At 37.2% G+C, this 21,111-nt stretch overlaps 1 protein-coding gene across 6 annotated transcripts in view; it reads left to right on the top strand.

Annotated features, from left to right (window-relative positions):
* MSR1 (macrophage scavenger receptor 1) overlaps positions 1-21,111 on the top strand; it is an 85,194-nt gene that overhangs the window by 35,811 nt on the left and 28,272 nt on the right. For 4 of the 6 annotated variants that reach the window (XM_009212558.3, XM_009212557.3, XM_003902456.4 and 1 more), the window contains 3 exons: positions 753-833; positions 6,406-6,486; positions 13,327-13,380. In XM_009212558.3, coding sequence (XP_009210822.2) covers positions 753-833; positions 6,406-6,486; positions 13,327-13,380 — 216 coding nt within the window. Of the gene's footprint in view, positions 1-752; positions 834-6,405; positions 6,487-13,326; positions 13,381-15,891; positions 16,196-21,111 lie in introns of those variants that run through there. The other 2 variants (XM_003902457.3, XM_009212561.4) reach the window with 1 other exon arrangement.

Raw genomic sequence — 21,111 nt, 5'->3', positions numbered from 1 at the left:
GAAGTTTTCCTAGCAGTGTCTCCATATTGTTTATAGTATCTATACCAATCTAGGAATTTGACTTAGGATTTTACTTGAAAAAAGAATTCCTCTACTCATTTTAGTCTTCCTGCCTTTCTTCATACCTTTCCTACTCCCTAAGAATTATATTCCTTCCGCTTCTCTTCGTTCTTGAAAGTACCCCTCATTATCCTACTTTCTCAATGAAGACTTCAACCATCACCATGCACGCCAATCTCCAGCTCACTGACAAATATCTGAGTTTATGGTCAGTTCCAACAAAGTGCTTCTGGTTGTCTCCCGTGTGTGAATTTTCCTTTCCCTTGAGGGTATCACAAATGTGTTTTAAGTTTTTACTTACAGATTTTCCATATAGTAGTTAGCTGCATATTATATCTAACTCAAAGTTTAACTGCCTAGGATGTGTACAACGCTAATGCGACTTTGTGCCAGCCTGCTCTCTTTTCTCTGCCCCCAAGTTCTCAGAACATAGAAAAGCGTGAGGCACACTCACATTTAATATATTGTTAGGTTGTTTGTTTTGAGGCAATGTCATCCTTATTAGCACAAGGCATTATATTCCCGAATAGCAGAATACTCCTCCATTCATGAAGTTTGGTCTTATACATTTTCTGTGTTATTGCACAACAAATAAAAGACCTTGGATTTCCTTATATAAGTATATTGACAGACGACTAACCTATTTTTCCTATGCTTTATAACTATGATCAATAACTGTAATTTTTTTAAAGGTCCTCCTGGACCTCCAGGTGAAAAAGGAGATCGAGGTCCAACTGGAGAAAGTGGTCCACGAGGATTTCCAGGTCCAGTAGGTATGGCAATTATAGCTAATCGTATACTGTGAAGATAGATGATATACATCCAGGTACATGTGTAGGGGAGGATCACTATTTTATTTATATCCTGCAGAGGGTGTGTGTGTGTGTGTGTGTGTGTGTGTGTGTGTGTGTGAATGTTGGTGGGGGGTAGTAACTGTTGTAGTAGCCTAATCATATCATATATTGAATGATAAGCATTACTCATGATTTTTGAAGAAAATAAATGCTTTAACCAGAGTAACCAAATGGAATTGTTCATAAGTCTCGAGAGTGACATGTATATAATAGACAGCAAACAGTATAAAGCAGACCCAACCTTAGATCATATGTGAAGGGGAGCACAAAAATTATCTTTGCATTGAATATATCATCTTCACATTTGCAAGCTATCTCATTTTTAAGACATAAAAACTCATACTAGCAATGAGTTATGAATCGCAAGCAAATTGGACTGTATTTCTTGTGTAGTATTTGGAATATATCTGTTTAAACTAATGAAATCTGAATGTAAATATTGGCTAAAATATGGATGACATTTACCTTTGCTGACAGTCATTCTCTGTGCTTTACTAAGAGCAAAACTGTTTCAAATTGTTTTCCTCTAAGTTATAATATTGAAAGAAATATTTTGGAAAAAGACAATGGAAGACACAGAAGAGAGAACATGAACTTTCTTTGCTTGAAAAAATAAAAAAGATAATAACATGATTGTCATGTGAGCCTTGGCTAGAAATCAAATATCCTGCATCCTGTTTGATGATAGGAAGTATATTGTGAGGTCTAATTATAACTAGAATGGTTTGTGTTACCAAACAATGTCTAAATACCATGTACTTCATCTTATTTTTCTGTCTTTTGATTATATAAAAGGTTCTTCTTTCTGATCAATGTATTGACTAGCCCTGGTCACATCAGAAAAATAATTTTTGACAATGAAAAGCATGAACTTGATACCTACCTAAGCAGATATATGTATACGTATGTACATATATAGTGTGCGTTGTGTATGTGGCATATTATATGGGAAGATAGATGATACATCCAGGTACATGTGTTTTATATTATGTATATAAAATAGCAATCCTCCCCATATATATAATATGCCAGGTCAGATGGTATTGACATTGGTGTGCTTTTGAATGCCTTGCCAGGAAAGAACTTTTATTCAGGAAAGCGTTTCTACTTGACTAATGCTAAGCAGATACTAACAATGTTGCATTAATGTCATAAGCAGGGGAAATAATCAGTATTAAATCTGCTGCCAGACTACTGTTGTCAAGGGTCTGTTAGCTCCTCCATACAAACTGCAATTGTCAGAGCTCTATGACTCAACCATAAAAGTTCAGTCTGGGCTACAGCTTGCCATACAATGCTTCATCTTGGGAAAATCTTCTGCAGCTGTTTCTGAACTATGAATATATGAAATAGAAGGATTTGTAAATTTCAGCTTGTGTCTTTGATTTTGTTTTTTTTTATTGTAAATTTACAATTTGTCATGGTTTAAATTTACAGGGTAAAAAGTGATGTCATAATTTGTTGCTTTTGGTACTGCTCATTTACACAAATAGGCATTACCCGGTTCCTCATAAAAGACAGGTCGAGTTCCTGGGGTAATCAAATGACTCTTTTAGGGTATCAGGTTACCATTTAGTTTGGTGCACTGCAAGAAAAGTATTCAAAATATCAGGCATCTTTCCTAATGAATTATTCCCTGATTACTTGCTACATTCTGTTCATTTCTCCATCAGATTGTCTAACTGCCTCATATTTGATATTGAAATCAGGAAGCAAAGAGTATATGATGGACAATCATAGTAATTCTACTTTCTAAATTGAACAGGTTTATCACGTCCCCATCTGTACATCCATTTGAGCCTACTAAACTCAGCTTGACCAAATCAAACTCATCTAGACTCACAATCATGATGCAAATATCTGCAAAACCTAAATGGCTGTCCTAGTAGCCTCAAATAACTAATACATTAAATATCGTAGAATTATGACTGATATACTGCGGTGGATATTATGTTTACATATGCTTTATTCCCTAAATAAGAACAAATTTACTTTAGAGGACTATTTCCCTGAAAGCATGTTAGGGAGAACGCCCTATCACTTTTCACTCAAAAAATATGTGCTGACCACTTTCTGCAGGCCTGGTTTTCTACAATATCCTGTAGAGTATGTGTAAACAGATACAGAATCTCTGAATTCACAGAGCTTCCAGGATGATAAGTAATAATATAAGTGAGGCAAATGTCATGATCAAGGATGTTTGATCTCACGTGCATTCCTTTTAAGGGGCTCATTTTAGAGTTGTTTTCCTATGACAACAATGTTTTGAAGGAGAAACAACTTTCTTTTCTAAAAGAATCTCTGGGTGGGCCATCTAAGGAGCTGTTTATGTCCATGTGATCAATAACAAGGTAGTTTGACCTGTAGGCATGGAAGGGGCTACCTACGTGAGATGCCCTGGGAGAGAACTGAAGGCTCCTCTGGCTGCAAACTTTTCATCATCAACCAATACTATTTACTTTCCTTACATAGTCTGAATTTTCTACCATAGGAATCGTGCCTCTGGAAGAGAATATAAAACTCATCTTAACCATGGATATTGGAAGAGCGGAACCATATTTTATTAATGTTTATATCCACATATATCTTTACCCTGGCCCACCCCTTCCCATAGGCTGTGGCCCAAGAAGGCCTCTCCCTCAGGCTTCAACAAGGACAGGATTCCTACATATACACCTGAGTGAGGAACGTTGCCTGGTTCCAGGCTGTCGCTCTACGCCTGAGTGTTGAAAGTAGGTTTCTTCTGGAGGTAACAAATGGTGCCAGTGAATCAAACAGTGTCACTGCTAACTGTGTATATATCGTTAAATAAAACTAAATTTAGAAGCCTTTACAACAGTGTCACTGCTAACTGTGTACATATCGTTAAATAAAACTAAATTTAGAAGCCTTTACAACAGGCTGGTGAAAATAATGAGGATGAGGAGGAGGGAGAGGAGAACAAGAAAAGCTAACATTTACAAAGTATTCATGACATGCCAGGCACTTTTCTAAGTGGTTTACGTGTATGAGCTCTTTTAATTATCACATCAGCCTGATGATGCGGAGACAAATAATACACCCATTTTACAGGTGCAATGCGCAGGGAGGTTAAATGACTTGCTCGAGGTCAGTCAGCAACTAGTAAGTGGCAAAGATGGTATTTGAACCCCAATGGGCATGAGTGCAGAATCCATGCCCTTAACCAGTCTGCTACATTGCAGAAAGGAGCCAGAACAGAGCAGGACACCTAGGATGTGTGAATAATTATCAGACCAGCTTTATGTAAGTGATTTGATCACTGGGATCTTATGGAACTGTCTGTAAAATGATGGATTCTGATTGGATGATGTCTAATGTCTCTTGGAACATCCCATGGCTGAGATTCCGTGTAATTGTACTTACATTCTCCATGAGTTAGAATTAGGTGCCAGACCCTTTCCCATTGCCACAGAGTATTGTAGAAAATTAGTTAATTGCCTCCTGAAAGCCTCAGGGAATCTGATCGTATGCAGTAAAGCTCAACAGCGGTGCTTATATTTTGGGGACAACATTTTCAAACATCATTAAACAAACAAGTCACATAACTCCATAGGCCATAGAGAGTCTGCTTAACCATCTCCCAGAACAGAGCTCTATGACTGCCTGATTTCTATGAAAGTATCTCATATGCTTCATTTACAGATTTATTTGCTCACCCATTGAAAATGTACTTGATTTGTAGTTCAACAACCTTGATTTTTAGTTGAACAGCTGTGTTCTGAGCATCACTGTAAGGTACTTGAGAAGTCAGCATTGGAGGGGCTTCTCTGATGCTCCTGTCTAAAGCAGGCACCATGGCATTCTCTATTCCATTACCCAGTTTTTCTAAAATTATAACCCCCAAATTACTGTCTTTCTTTGTTACTTTTCTCACTATCTGTCTCTCATTGTTTCTCCACTCTGGAAGGTCTGTTTGGATAAGGATATTTTTAACTCCAGGAATGTCCTGAGACGGTACAATATATATTTTTGAATTAATGAAGGAAATAGTAAAAGTGGAGGTTACTTGTAAATGGCACTCTACAAAGAGTAGGGGAATGTTTTCGAATTGTTTAAATTGGCAGAATTTACTGTCAGTGTTTCTATTTGTAAATTTGAATGACAGGTCTCAGTAACCACAAGTACAGAAGTCTCACTACCTTGCTTACATAGTGAAGGAAGGTATAAATATTAATCAGCGTGTACTGAGAACACATGTTAGGTCTTTGTTAGGCTGTGTACTATGAAGTCCAGCCAATATATACTACTTCGTAATTAAATTGAGTTGAAATGTCCTGACTTTCCTAATATTTCTATACATAGTTTATCATTTTATTGCTTTGGGAGCAATCGTTCTAAACATAGTTTATCACTTTATTGCTTTGGAAGTTTGCTTAATTTCTGTTGGAATCAAAGTTTTATACTGGATTAATTAATATTTCTTACTATTAAGAGTAATATACTTTTTAAACTGAGCGCTTCTTAGAGGGAAGTTAGCCCCGGTTTAGGTGTCTCTATTAATAAACCTCAAGAAAAGATTTTTAAAATGTATTTAATATATATAAGCCCTGTCTTCTGGAACTTATGAACTAAAAGTAATATTCCGAAATGCTGGTATTGGGAAAAGATGTGTAATCAGTTTCTTACAATGTGCCTCCCCAAGGGATCAAGTGAAACTGGGTGAATGAGAGCTCTCTGAATTGATAATGACACAAAATAAGATGCCGAAACTGTTACAATGGTTTATCAAGAACCACTGAACTCTAGGATAAAATATTTTATTTCACAGGAATATAACATTTTCTTTTGTATGCAGTTGTTATGATCACCATAGTAATATTGGGTAAAAAATATAGCCATTTTCAGTTTTAATTTAAGCATATAAAACCCTAGATTTGTTTCAGTATATAGTACATACTCGTAAGTAAATCTGTGTATCGTGTGTGTGTGTGTGTGTTTATGTTTATTTACAATGGGATTACAATGAAATATGTAAGAAGAGGTCCATGATAGATAAAGTAATATATTTCAGAGCCAAGACAGCAATTTATTTTATAAACACTCATTGATACTTTACATTGCTTGAGTTGTATTTTTTTCTAAGGCGAATCTTAAGAATTCAATTTTCAGCTTATACATTTTAAAGTTGTCATTTCAGCTACAGCAAAATCCTGCCATTTGATGATTACTGGTTGACTACATAAGTCTTCTGGTTAAAACTCCAAGAGCTATTTTTTTCTAATGTGCTTTTATTCCTACTAACAATTTGTTATTTTTTGAATAGCTACAATGTGCTGAATGTACTAAGGTTTATATTTATTGCTTATATTATCTTTCAATGTCAAACAATATGTTTTAGGAAAGATAGTATTCCTTCATTTGGAGATTCTCTAATTTCATATTCACTTATAAAACTAGATGTTTTCATTATACTCTCAAGTCTGTATGAAAATGAATTATTACCTCCTTTTTTTCTTCATTAATAATGTAGGTCCTCCAGGTCTTAAAGGTGATCGGGGAGCAATTGGCTTTCCTGGAAGTCGAGGACTCCCAGGATATGCTGGAAGGCCAGGTATTATGATAATGTGTATTTTCTTTATAGAATATGTAGAAGAAATGCCAAGTAATTTATATATATACATAATGTTATATATGTAGTATATATATTTTTAAATTCTTGGATGATAAGAAGTGGTCATTGTGTGAATACTAGTATTCACATTTTGTGGTCTAAAAATGATTTCTGAAATCACATTTTTGAAACTGACTTCTGTTCACCTGAGGAAAGTTTCTATATCCCAAAGGAAAATCATTTAAAAAAACACACAGGATTTATAAACTTTTCACAATAATAAATCATCATGAACAATGATATCCATCTTTGAACAAAGATAGTTGAAAGACTGGCAAAGAAAAAAAAAAGAAGCAAAGTATAAATACCCATTTAACCACAACCGGCCAGACTTTGTGAAGTTACAGTTAGCAAAATACAGAGAAGTCTGAAATCCTATCCTCTGCAAAATAAATTGTCTGCTATTATCTACTAGTGCTTACTCATCAGGGTTGTTCAGCATTTTGAAATGTACACGCATGATGATATTATTTCCATCAGCTCTGCCAGTAGCCTAAGCTTGAATTGCAAACTTTGAACAGCAATTTTAGAAAGAGCTAGGCTTACTGTCTCCTAATTTCAAAGTGAATAATCATCAAGAGAATAGAGTCGGACCGAGTGCAGAGGTGAGCACCTGTAGCCCCAGCTATCTGAGACGCTGAGGTGGGAGGATTGCTTAGCTCAGGAGTTTGAGACGAGCATGAGCAATATAGTGAGGCTCTGTCTCTAAAAAATAAGAAAAAGAAATAAAAGGAATAGGGTCCCTATCACTGAGGTATTTTAAAAATACATTTTATTTTTAGAACAGTTTTACATTTATAGAAAAACTGCACAGAAAGCATAGCGAGTTCCCATAAACCACCCATGCACACATGGTTTCCTCTACTATGAACATCTTGCATTAGTGTGGTACATATGTAACCATTAATAAACCAACATTGATATATCATTATTAACCAAAATCTATAATGTACATTAGTGGCCACTCTTTGTGTTGTACATTCAATGTGTTTCAGCAGAGGTATAATGTCATTACAGTATTAGACGGAAGAGTTTCACTGCCCAAAAGGTCCCCTGTGCTCCACCAACTCTATTCCTCCCCACCATCATCTCTTGGTAGCCACTCATCTTTTGACTGACTCCGTAGTTTTGCCTTTTCCAGAATGTCGTATAGTTGGAATCATACAGTATGTAGCCTTGTCAGATGGACTTCTTTCACTTAGCAATATGAATGTAAGGTTTCTCTATATCTTTTCATGGTCTGATTGCTCATTTCTTTCTTTTTTTTTTTTTTTTATTTAAGATGGAGTTTTGCTCTGTCACCCAGGCTGGAGTGGAGTGGCATCATCTCGGCTCACTGCAAGCTCCGCCTCCCGGGTTCATGCCATTCTCCTGCCTCAGCCTCCCAAGTAGCTGGGACTACAGGCTCCCACCACCATACCTGGCTAATTTTTTGTATTTTTAGTAGAGACAGGGTTTCACCCTATTAGCCAGGACGGTCTCGATCTCCTGACCTCGTGATCCGCCCGCCTCGGCCTCCCAAAGTGCTGGGATTACAGGCATGAGCCACTGTGCCTGGTCGCTCATTTCTTTGTATTACTCAATAGTTTTCCATTTTATGGATTTACCACAATTTGTTTATCCATTCATCTATTAAAGGACATTTTGGTTGCTTTGAAGTTTTAGGCTGGGCGTGGTGGCTCACACCTGTAATCCTAGAACTTTTGGAGGCCAAGGCAGGCAGATTACTGAGGTGGGTGGATAATTTGAGATCAGCAGTTTGAGACCAGCCTGGCCAACATAGTGAAACCCTGTCTCTACCAAAAAATACAAAAATTAGCCAGGCATGGTGGTACATGCCTGTAATGCTAGCTATTCAGGAGGCTGAGGTGTGAGGATCACTTGAACCCGGGAGGCAGAGGTTACAGTGAGCCGAGATCATGCCACTGCACTCCAGTCTGAGTGACAGAGTGAGACCGTGACTCAAAAAAAAAAAAAAAAAAAAGTTTTAGAAATTATGCATAAAACAGCTATAAACATTAATGTGCTGGCTTTTGTGTGGACACAAGTTTACCTAGGAGTGTGATTGCTGGATTGCTGGATCAAATGGTAAACATATGTTTAGCTTTGGAGAGGATTATTTCATTCATTCACCCAGTCCACACAACTTGATGAGGGGTCACTGTGTGCTGGAGATAAATACAGCACAGCTGCTGTTCTTAAGGAGCTGGAGACAGAAAAAAATGCATAAGCAATTAGCTATAATGCCATGTGGTAAGTAAACAGCCTTGGTGAGGTTGGGCAAAATGCTGCATGGAAGTAGAGAGTATGGAGTGATTAATTCCATACCGTAAGAAAATGTGTTACATAGAAAGTAGTGTTTGTTAGTGCCAGACTAAAAGAGGCCTAGAATTTCTTTAGGTTTGTATTTCTCAAACTATAGGAGGCATTGGAATCACCATGAGGATGTGTTAAAACAGCTTACAGGACTGCACCCCAGAGTTTCTGATGTGGTAGGTCTGGGATTGGGCTTGCATCCTCACCAATTTCCAGGTGAAGGTGATGCTATTGGTCCAGGGACTATATTTTGAAAGCCGTTATGTTTAGGTGGGAAAAAACAGCAGAGAAAAAGTAATCAAGCACAAAGAAAAACAAGGGCAGAGGTAGTAAGTCCCTTGACAAAACATATCCTTAGGACATCACTTCTTATTAAAAGACACCAATCTGGTAGAGATGTGAGCAGCAGTGCCGGGTGCTGCTCTGGTTGTACTGCAGACTAAAAGAAGGAACAATACAGTCGCTCCTCTATAAGAGTCTGAAGAAGGTGGTAAAATTAGAAATAAGTCCAATAATTGTCAAAAATGAAATATGTAAAAACAGGTCCATGATAGATAAAGTAATGTATTTCAGAGCTAAGACACTGATTTATGTTATAAACACACTTTGATACTTCACATTGCTTGAGTTGTAGTTTTTTAACAGCCTGGACTATGTGAATGACATCAAAAACGTTATCAGATTCTGAAGCAAAAAGTTCAAAAAGAACTTCCTCCATCTATATTCTTCTATTCTCCCTCCCACACTCCTTTTCTTCCCACCTTGCCCTTTCCTTCTACATTGATTAAGTACACACTGCTCATAAGGTTACAGTGCTAGAAACAGGGAAATGGAAAGTAAATAAGACAGTCTACAACTGAAAAGATACACAAAGACCTGACATATTTACTTCAGAAAGTTTGGAGGATTTAATTGAAGTCAAACCTTGCATATCTTCAAAATCCATAGAAGGCTCTGTTCTACCTTGTTCAACAAAGTAGAACTTTCAGCATGCAAATAACGTGCTTCTGTCCATTTTGCCTCTTGAAGTTCATTCAAAGCCTGATTGTCTCCCTCAGAGTAAGTTATGGTCATTTTCAGGATTATCTAAAATATTAGACATACATATCATTTATTAATTCAACACATTTACTGAACATTTTCTCTGTGTGATTCATGGAGCTATCTACAGATGGTTGAACACATGAGTCTGAAGTTTTGAGGAGAGGCCAGAGATTAAAAGACAAAGTTTAGCTATGATCATATAAATATTCTTCAGAACCCCTGATTTTAGTAATATTTTATGGGTAGAGAGTAGGAAGGTACAAAGAGAAGAGGCTTAGCATAAAGCTTTAAGTAGTTCCAGAAGTACAGGCTGAGATGAACAAAGTAGCAAATGGAAGAGAAGTAGCCCAACTGAAGAAGAAAACCCAGAGAATAGAGCATGAAAAAAGACAAAGACAGAGAGAGTTTCAAAGGTGGTCAAGTAAGGTGAAGTCTACTAAAAGCTCTTTGCAACTGCTGCTTCGGGGATGTCGCCATTGTTCAGAGCTGATTCTGTGGGGTGGGATGATAACCAGATTAGGGTATGTGGAGGAGGGAATGGTTGATAAGGGTTGGAGATGGGGTACAGCCAACTCTTGAGCTGCCTTGCTATGCAGAGGAGGAGGAAGAGATGCACTTTTAGTTAGTTTTGTTTGTTTCATTGTTTTTTCTTTGTAGGAGGGATCTGAGTACCATTTACATGCGTATGGAAAGATAAAATAGAGGAGGAGTGGCTGAAGACGGAGAAAAGCAAAGCAAAAAGATAGTGTAGGGTTAATGAGAGGGTATAAGGTGAGGAATTCAGGGACCAGGAAGAAGCACTAGGCTTAGGAGAGAGGATGATCACATTTCAAAATAACTTAAAAAAACGAGGGGTGGAGAGGTGGGCTACAGCTGCAGAAAATTTGGTTACTATAATTAAGGCATGTATGCAAAAATATCTAACCTAGTATCTGGCTCATAGAAGAGGCACTTAAAAATGCTTGGCATCATGATGATGTTATTGAAGACACCTCCTCTTACATTCTTTCAAGTTAGACTATCCTCTTACATATGACCTGGTTCTTATTTTTAAATGGCTTTTAGAAATATAAGTTACCTTTTTTAAAAGAGTAATACATAGGACAGGAGATAGTTAACTCTAGGTTTGGACCAAGCCCTTGCATTCATTTTTTGCCAGAGGTATCATTCTGAGGGGCCAGTACATTCCTCTCCTTTAGAAAGGATATTTTTGATGTTTTCAAGTGTGAAAAAAAATTTCCAAATATCATCGGTAAGCAAATCTCTGAATCATGTTAAAATGATACAAAACATTTGTTTATTTATAAGGAGATAAGGCATTTCATTTTACCATCTTTAAGAGGAAAAGTCACAGTGGTGTAAGAACAAAAGCAAAATAAAAACATGAAAGTAATTTTTTATTTATCATGGAATCTGAGAGCTACAAGGGCCTTTCGTGGGTCAGTGCTCTGGCTTAAGTATGTCTGTTCTGAAATATCTAAGACAAGTTGCTGTGTGAAAAGGCTTCTAAGAACAATACATAGTTTCTTTCTCTTTTCTCATTGTGAAGATAATGTTGAAATAATGAAATTAAGCTTGCTTATTATGTTCTCTTTTATGAAAAGAATTAGAACTGATCAGTTACACTTTGTTTTAACTCCTCCCTTCCCAAGTTTTTAACAGTTTCTTAGACATTTTTCCTCTTGGACAATCTGAAAATTTGGTACTATATTTTATTAGAGCATGCTCTCAAAAAATAGGAAAGGTTTTGGGTGCTTTGTGGTAACAATGATTTTTGCCAATTTAACAGTACCTGAAACAACTCAGTTACAATTAAGAAATGAATGTAATGATATGAAGTATAATCACATTATGCAAAGCAATTAGAGAATTAGAAATTTGGTATTATGACCCTGATATAAAATGGTTGGCATTTCATTAAATCTTCAAAATACAGTTTCAATTGGGAATAATTTTTACTCTTTAAGTGCCTCAAGTCTCATGCTACTAATTATATACATTATATTATATATATGTATTTTTTTAAGTTGGTAAATTAGGATCCAAAAATCTTCTCTAAGAAATACATAATGACACGTGTTCAAAATAAAGCACAGATGAAGATAATGTAAACTAGAGAAATCAAAAATACATATAAACACTAAAATTATATATAATTGTACCATAAAAAATGAACTGAGATGAAAAAGGTTTTCTCTCATTCCCTGAGAATAAAATCACAGAGAGAAGATTCCAGCTAAGCTTTAGGAGGTGAAGAATAGAAATAAGAAGAACTAGATCTTTTATGTGTATCTTTTATGGGCAAAATGCGTAATGAACAGGCAACTCTACAATGGAAAGCATTATTTTTTTATTTCCTAGAAGAATATACTTTAGCTCAGAAAGATTTAAAGACTTGTCCCAAGTCACATACCCAGTAAGTGGCAGAGCAAAATAACTCAACACAAGGGTTTCTAAATTATTACTATTATTCTCTCGAAGTCTATGATTGTTAAACTACATCCCCTGAGCTCTAGGATGAAAAGGTTGAAGGTTCTCGATTATGCTGAAGGGAATCAAAAACATTAACAAAGATTTTGACTTGGAGACAGAGAGCACTCGGATCAGTTCTACATTTGTGTCAAGACAATAATTAGCAAGATCTGATTGTATCTGATGGCTGTTGGAAGAAAACTCACTAAGCAGGAACAGCACCAAACTTATGAGATGAAATATCTTCTTGGTACTAAAGAAAGATCTGCAGACCCCTTTAAAAATCAACAGTGGGTGAAGTAGCAACCCCTTGGCAAAGACCAAGATCTAGCAATGTTTCCGCATCCATTTGAAGCCCTGACCCTCGTATAAAATATTTGTACCACACCCCTGTATAAATGGATGAGATTTCTCCAAACCAAAGGTGATCATCCTAGAGATGAGAATGCTCCAAGGATCTTCCTACCTTCTCCATGACTAAGAATCTCAACACTCCCAGAAATTCCTTGGCAGCCCAGTTTTGGGGGATGGTACACTCTAAAGAAATGAAAACCATAAATTGTAATGTGAATAGAAGAATGGGATGTGGGAGCTGATGGAAGGCACTGGACTTCCTGGGGGTGTGAGTAAGACCAGTCAAAGGAAGACGAGAAAAGGACGATGAATAAGTACAAAACAAGCTCCTTATTCTTCAGATTTGCTTGATTTACGAAAATGGGGCATTTAGGGCCTTGTAAAAATTTGAAATATCACAATACTGGGTTCAGAATGGAGCTTCCTAAGTAATAACTATTATTATTATTAATGTCAATGCTATTAAACATTTCAATATCTGTCAGTTCTTATACATTTATATTTTAATTACCTTGTGACGATCTGTCTGCAGTTAAAGCAAACATTGTGAATTGCCCTGATTAAAAACAAATATTTTTTTTTTCTTTTCTCAAGGAAATTCTGGACCAAAAGGCCAGAAAGGGGAAAAGGGGAGTGGAAACACACTAAGTAAGTATATAGTATTTTGTTTTCTGTGTGAATTCTTGTAATAAGTAAGTCTATGATACTAGAGATCTGGGTTTGAGGCAAATGTTGGGAACTTCAGCACAGATCCAGAGAGACTGTATGGAAGCCAAACATAATTTTCTACAAATAAACATGCTAATTGGGGTAAAACAAATACATTCTATTATACAACTCTTTCAATCTCATTATCCGTTTGTCTTTTGTTTTTCTGATGAACACTATTTTCTAAATATTCCACATAGAAAATTGTTCAATTTTCAAGTCAATTTCTATCCACTGAGGGAAAATCAAGCTTATGAGTAGAAACAATTACAACCTCCTTCCTTACTAAATGAACCCTTAAATATAAGAATTTGAACAGTTTAAGAACCCTGAAAAATTAACACTCTGATGGCTGGGGCTTTTTGTTTTGTTTATTTTACTAAAAACTTGAAATGTGGTATTCCATGTTCTAAACCTTTAAACCTGCAACAGAATAGATTTCACAAGAATATTTGTCCATCTAATGCTGACCTCATGTTACAATATAAACAATCTGCTAATTGGACCTTAAAAACTGAGTATTAGATGAGATGTCTTCTATTTGCCATGCTGTAAGTCAATTGTTGTGTCTAGGCTCAATGTATACTGATATGATGAAAGGATTATGAAGAGGAATGTGGAACACCCACTTAACTTCTCAGAATCAAAAGGCTCCCTGTTCTGTATTCCCAGTAGGAACTACATGTGATGGGTGTGTGTCTATGTGTCCATGGGATAGCTGATACAAACAGGGTGATCATAGTTAATCATCAGGGGTCTGTTTTAGACAGATAATGGCAAATCCTTTTATGTACCAAAATCTAGCAGTTTTTAGTCGTAATCATTATCTAGAAATATACAGTACCAATTTCTCTGTCTTACAAAACCTAATTATTTTAACCTAGTACTGTGTAGGTATGCCATATTTAGGCAAAGTAGGGCGTGGTGGTGAATATCAGCCATTAGAATAGTCATTAGTGTAATCATGATGCTTTCAAAGTACAACAGAGTATTGTGTTTTTTCTGAGTACTTTAGTGTTACTTAATGAGTATTATTATTATATTAAAACAAAGAAACATTAGTCTGTCTTCTCTCCATTGTATCCATTTGTTCTTTAAAGTGGTCACTTTTGCCTGCTGTATACTTTTTTCGTTTGGTGTTTTTTTGTTTGTTTGTTTGTTTGTTTTGAGATGGAGTCTCACTCTGTCACCAGGCTGGAGTGCAGTGGCACCATCTTGGCTCACTGCAACCTCCACCTCCTGGGTTCAAATGATTCTTCTCCTGCCTCAGCCTCCTGAGTAGCTGGGACTATAGGTGCACACCACCAGGCCCAGCTAATTTTTGTTATTTAGTAGAGACAGAGTTTCACCATGTTGGCCAGGCTAGTCTCAATCTCCTGACCTTGTGATCTGCCCACCTCGGCCTCCCACAGTGCTGGGATTACAGGCATGAGCCACTGTGCCCGGCCCACCTGCTGTATATGTTTTACTCGACTTACTTCTTTCTTTCTCCTTTTCACTCCATTTACTTTCAGCTAAGCTCCTCCTGAAAAGTTCTTCTTCTTATCCTTATGTTTATCTTTATCTCTGCCTTTATTTTATCTTTTGTTTTTCTTTATCTCCTTTTCCTGAGGCTTTCTCTGAGCTTCTTAACATTGACTCTAGTCAAGCTTTGCAAATAAGAAGCTATTTTTTAATTTTTAGTCTGCAAATAGCACCCCACTGTCTTCCATCACCTAAGGTTATCAAATGCTTTGAACATTTTCTTCAGATATGTTCAGAAATGTTTTCAGTTACAGATATTTTAATGGCTATTTTGGAGTTTATGTACATACTTTCTTCGAGGAAGCAGTAAGAGCGATGCTTGTATACAGCCTCTGAATTCTCCACCAGGTCCTCCCCCCTCATATGGAGTATATAACAACTGCATAATGCTTAAAAAAGAATGATACACATAAACATCTAATGTGGTATATTCTGCTTTTTGCTGATGTTAATATGTCAGTCATCTGTCCATATTAAATATGGCTCTATCTCTTTTCTCTCAATGGCTACACCTTATTCTATTACTCAGCTATACCGTAATTACCATAATATAGCCATTCACCCCTCTCGTCCTGAACACTAAATGATTTTTGTTTGCTTTGGTCAGACTTTAATAAGCAATGCTATATTCAACACTCCAACATATAATCTTGTGGGAATACTTTTTAATAGGGAATTTGCTAGAAGTAGAATCAATGGTTCAAAGGTTATATTCATTTTACCATTTGATGAATTCTTGTAAATGGCTGCTAAAAGCTTGTACCAACCTATTCTGTATGAAAGTACCTGATTCCCCACATCTTTAGTTCCTTCTGGTAGGTGAAAATGTATATTCAGTTTTTTAATATGCATTTTTAAAATTTTTTCAGGCTTTCTTTAAATATGATTAAAAATACTAATTAATTTCCTCTTTCATACATGTGTCAGGACCAGTACAACTCACTGATCACATGAGGGCGGGGCCCTTTTAAGATCAGGTGGGTTGGGCGGGACGTCCTCTGCTACCATCTCATTAAAAGGCCCTTCGCCTCTGGACAAGTCATCTGCACAACTGACTTCCAAGATCCTTTTGTGACTCCTCCAAATGACCTTGGTTCCTGTGTTGTACCTGACTTCCACGTGGCCTCCTCTCCTGCTCCCTGGTGCTGTTTGGGTCTCTGCTCCCACACTCATACCTCTACTTACTCCAGTTACGCCACCATCACTCCTCTCCCCTATCACCCCCAACCTAGACACCTCTCATGCATGGACTGGAGGGCTGCTCTAACCAGTCCTCAGTTCTCTGTCACCGTTCACCTTGAGTCTTGAACCCAATTTAGTTTATTGAGTTCTAGGAGAACTGCTGTGTTCTCACCCTAACGTGGAAGAGTGATGTTTCAGTCAAGCAAAATGATTCCTACCATATCGTGTAACACTTATGTGAGGCTCTGTCCTAAATATCTCAATTACCAATATGTGGTTTGGTAGTATTTCTCATCATGCTTTGCTCACGTGCAATGAGACTACAACTAGGATGTGAATTTTAAGTATCCTATCTAAAACTCATACAATGAGAGGAAAAATCCATTGGTTTTTCATTTGATTTTTACTGCGGACTCAGCTCAATCTTAAATGAATGCTGGTCTTTTTCCAACGCATTTTTGATCCAAGTAAAGCCTGTGAGTCAAGGGCTTTTTTTTTTTTTCTTTTTCTTTTTTTAAGAGACAGAGTCTCGCTCTGTTTCACAGTCTGGACTACACCCATTCACCTAGAGTCTAGAACCCAATTTAATTTATTGGGTTCTAGGAGAACTGTCACAGGTACTGATAATATGCAAGTTCTTTCTATTCAAACATTATTCTCAACCAGAGATAGGGATGTCAGAAGAAAATCCATTCACTCATTAATTCATTAATTCACATGTCCATTGTGTACCTCCATGAGCTGGACATAACATCTAATAAGAGAGATACTGTCTCTGGTTTTACAGAGCTAACTGTCCCTGAGAGATGTAGACAAATGAACAAGCAATTACAATACATCTAAGCTATATTGGGGGAAGAATAGGGCTGGATAGGTATGCAGAGGAGATAAAGAGTTTTTAATTCCTTAGAATATTTTTTAAAAATTGATTCTGGGCCGGGCGCGGTGGCTCAAGCCTGTAATCCCAGCACTTTGGGAGGCCAAGATGGGCGGATCACGAGGTCAGGAGATGAGACCATCACAAGCTAACAATGAAACCCGTCTCTACTAAAATACAAAAAACTAGCGAGGCCTTGATGGCGGGCACCTGTAGTCGCTACTCCGGAGAATATGGCAGGAATGGGCGTAAACCGGAAGACTTGCAGTGAGCTGGTCACGGCCACTGCACACTTTCCAGCTGGGCGGTGAAGATCGAACTCCGTCTCAAAAAAAAAAAAAAAAAAAAAAAAATTGATTCTGAGTTTACCTTCTCATCTTCCTATTTTCCAAATTACAGTGTGTGTATGTGTATATATACATATATATGTATATTTTATATATATAAAAGTTTTGAAGTGAAGTCGAACTTGGGTGATTTAAATAAACCCATTATGACAAAAGAGTAAAACTTATATTACATGGTCATTTCAAACAAAAACATTTTGATCATGAAAAAGAATACCAATATTCTTTTGTTGTAAAAAGCTCTTATGGGATTCCATGTTATATTTTTGGTTTCTCTCTAGTGATCAACAGACCACATTTTCACAACTCTTCTTTCCTTTAAGACCCAAGATTCATACAATTCAGATGCTAGTAGAACTCTAGATAGTATGCCTATGTGTATCTCAGCATTTTGATTTCCACATTTGTGTAATGAACATGTTAACACCTACCTCACAGGGTTGTTGTGAGGATCAAGTAAGATACTGTGTGTGTGAAGATGCTCTATGAAATCATAAAGTACTTTAAAGATGTAAGGTATGCTTCGCAGTGCTCTCTCTGAACTGGAATAGCTTTTCCTCGCTGGTATAATGCAGACATTTTTAATTTGTAATCAGAGTAGGAGAGAAAGCAAAATGAAAATGCAAGAAGCTAAATAAATGTCATGGCAAAAAGAGAGATGCTAGAGAAAAAGAGAAGATTTTATATTAGACAGAGCAACGCAAGTGTGACCAGATCGCAAATCAATGAGTTTGTCTGAGTCGAGCAGAAGAACATTAGTTATAAATAAGCGACTAAACAGAGTACACGCCAGAGGCCAGAAGCTGTCACCCGAGGTCAGAACAAAATGTCAGGCTAATAAAACAAGAGTCCAGGCTCTGAAGGACAAAGCATGGGCCCAAGACACTGCTGGTGAGAAAATTCCGAGAAAGGTTGAAACAAGTTAGAGTTGTCAATGGTACTCTGGTTTCATGCCTACATGACATTAAAATCTCCAGAAATAAAAGGGAGAGGAGAATTAGCCGCTTGTTCAGATACTCCCAAATATTAGCAGGCTAGCAACATTGAATAGCCAGTTTATGCAAACATCTAGAGATAAGTTGTATCTCTTTTTCCTTGGTTTAATTTGATGAGACCTCCTGTCCCATTCTGCACTGGAAGTCAGGTAGAGTATGAGCAGGTTTCTTCAGCAGACCTTGGTCCACATCAGGCACAGGATGGCCTCAGTCCCAGAGATGCTGGGAGACCATTCCAGGGATTCAGTTAAAAAGTCATCTGACATCCTAGACTAAATATAGATTTTTCAGTGTGAAAAACTAATCCAAACTTTTCAAATTAGGGAAGAAAGGCTTCTCTTCTCTCTTTAGACAAAAAAAAAATGCATGCTGAATGCTCTGTTCAAATTATTGGCAGAAATGGCACAAATTTTATCAACTTTAAAAATGTATAATGAAGAGAAAAGAAGCCTGCAATAAGCTCTAATGCTAGTCATAGTGAATTGTCTGCTGTGTTCTCACCTTAACTTGGAAGAGTGATGTTTTAGTCAAGCAAAATGATTCCTACCATAAAACATAACACTTGTGTGAGGCTCTGTCCTAAGTATCTCAATTACTGAGGACTCAGCTCAATCTTAAATGAACACTAGTCTTTTTAAAAAGCATTTTTGATCAAAGTAAAGCTTGTGAGGCAAGGGCTTTTTTTTTTTTCCTTTATCTTTTTTTTTAAGAGACAGAGTCTTGCTCTGTTGCATAGGCTGGACTACAGTGGCACCTCCATAGCTCACTGCAGCTTTGAGCTCCTGGGCTTAAATGATCCTCCCACCTCTGCCTCTTGAGTAGCTAGGACTTCAGGCACACACCAATATGCTTGGCTATTTAAAAAAGAAAAAAAAAAAAAAGAGATGGGATCTCACTGTATTGCCAAGGCTGATCTCAAACTATTGGCCTCAAGCAATCCTCCTGCCTCATCCTCCCAAAATCTTGGGATTACAGGTGTGAGCCACCACACCCAACCCAACAGGGTTTTTGGTGCATTCTACATTAATCCTCAGAAGAGCATTTGGGTGAAGGACTGCTATCCCAGTTTCTAGAATTATAAGCTGAGGCTTACTGCTAATTAGTGGAAGAACGGAAACTCAAAGCCAGGTCTTTAAATCTCCAAAGTCCTGATGACTCCATTCAGTATTCCCACACTAGTGTTATGTATTTTTATATATAAATATCACAGATATGTCATGTGGAGAGTGTGCAAAGAGAAAGATACAAAGAGATAGGTAGAGAGAGAGAAAGGCAGAAAAGGAAGAAATTTGTAATGAGCGGTTTGGTTTTCTAGAATGGGCCTAGTAATTTGAAGAGCTAAAGAGATAAAAATTCTTACAGCAGATCAAATTCCAAATAAGCATTCTCAATTATTCTTTGTTTATGTTTCCACCTTCATAACTACTCCAGCTATTGCCTCTAGTCTCCCTCCTAAGGATATTACTCAGAAACATAGTCTTCCCGGAACGCTCACAAAGCTTCCATTATCACTAATGAGAGCTACTTATGTGCGCCTGGGGAAGCGCTACCTGTTAATATTCTATCTTTATTTTGGTAACGGGCTCAGCCTTAACATTTTTCACTATTATTTGGCCGCTGCAATGTCTCTCTTTTCTATTGTGTCTCTTTTTTAACTCCATAATGTACTTTCTTAGTAGCACTAGTTATGAGTTAGCAGAACTGAGTGTACCTGCGTAGGGATGGTTCCAGGTTTCTTAGGTAAATGCTGCTCATCCTTGACAGTTACATGGTGTTTCTGTGGATTCACAAATTAGCGTTGGCTCACACCTGTAATCCCAGTACTTTGGGAGGCCAAGGTGGGCAGATCACAAGGTCGAGAGATTGAGACCATCCTGGCCAACATGGTGAAACCCTGTCTCTGCTAAAAATACAAAAATTAGCTGGGTGTGGTGGTGCAAGCTTGTAGTCCCAAATACTTGGGAGGCTGAGGCAGGAGAATCGCTTGAACCTGGGAGGCAGAGGTTGTGGGGACCCGAGATCATACCACTGTACTCCAGCCTGGAGACAGAGCAAGACTGCTTCTCAAAAGAAAAAAAAAAAAAATGCAGCATTCCATTAACAATAGATGTGTTCCTTAATAGAGTGTATAGCTAATACAGGCATACTGTGGACATATTGTGGGTTTAGTTCTAGACCATGGCAAAAAAAAAAAGCAATTATCACAATGAAACATGCCAGACAATTTTTTTTGGTTTCCCAGTGCATACAATACTTATATTTACACTACACTGGAGTCTATTAAGTGTGGCATAGCATTATGTCTTTAAAATAATGTACATTCTTTAATTTTAAAATACTTTGTTGCTAAAAAATGCTAACAATCATTTGAACCTTCCCGAAGTCGTAATCTTTTTCTGGTAGAGGCTCTTGCCTCAGTGTTGATGGCTGCTGACTGATCAGCGTGATGGTGGCTGAAGATTGGGGTGACTGTGGCAATTTCTTAAGATAACAGTGAAATATGCCACATTGATTGAGTCTTCTGTTCATGAGAAATTTCTCTGCTGCATGCAATGGATGCTATTTGATAGCACTTACCCACTTTAGAACTTCTTTCAAAATTAAAATCAGTCCTCTCATATTCTACTGCTGCTTTAGCAACTAAATTTATATAATATTCTAAATCCTTTGTTGTCATCTCAACAATGTTCACAGTATCTTCCCCTCAGGAGTAGGTTTTATCTCAAGAAACCACTTTCTTTGCTCA

Source organism: Papio anubis, chromosome 8, assembly GCF_008728515.1.
Source record: "Papio anubis isolate 15944 chromosome 8, Panubis1.0, whole genome shotgun sequence".
NCBI lineage: Eukaryota > Metazoa > Chordata > Mammalia > Primates > Cercopithecidae > Papio > Papio anubis.
Note: the sequence above shows the minus strand (reverse complement) of the source record. Positions and strands in the feature narration are given on the sequence as shown.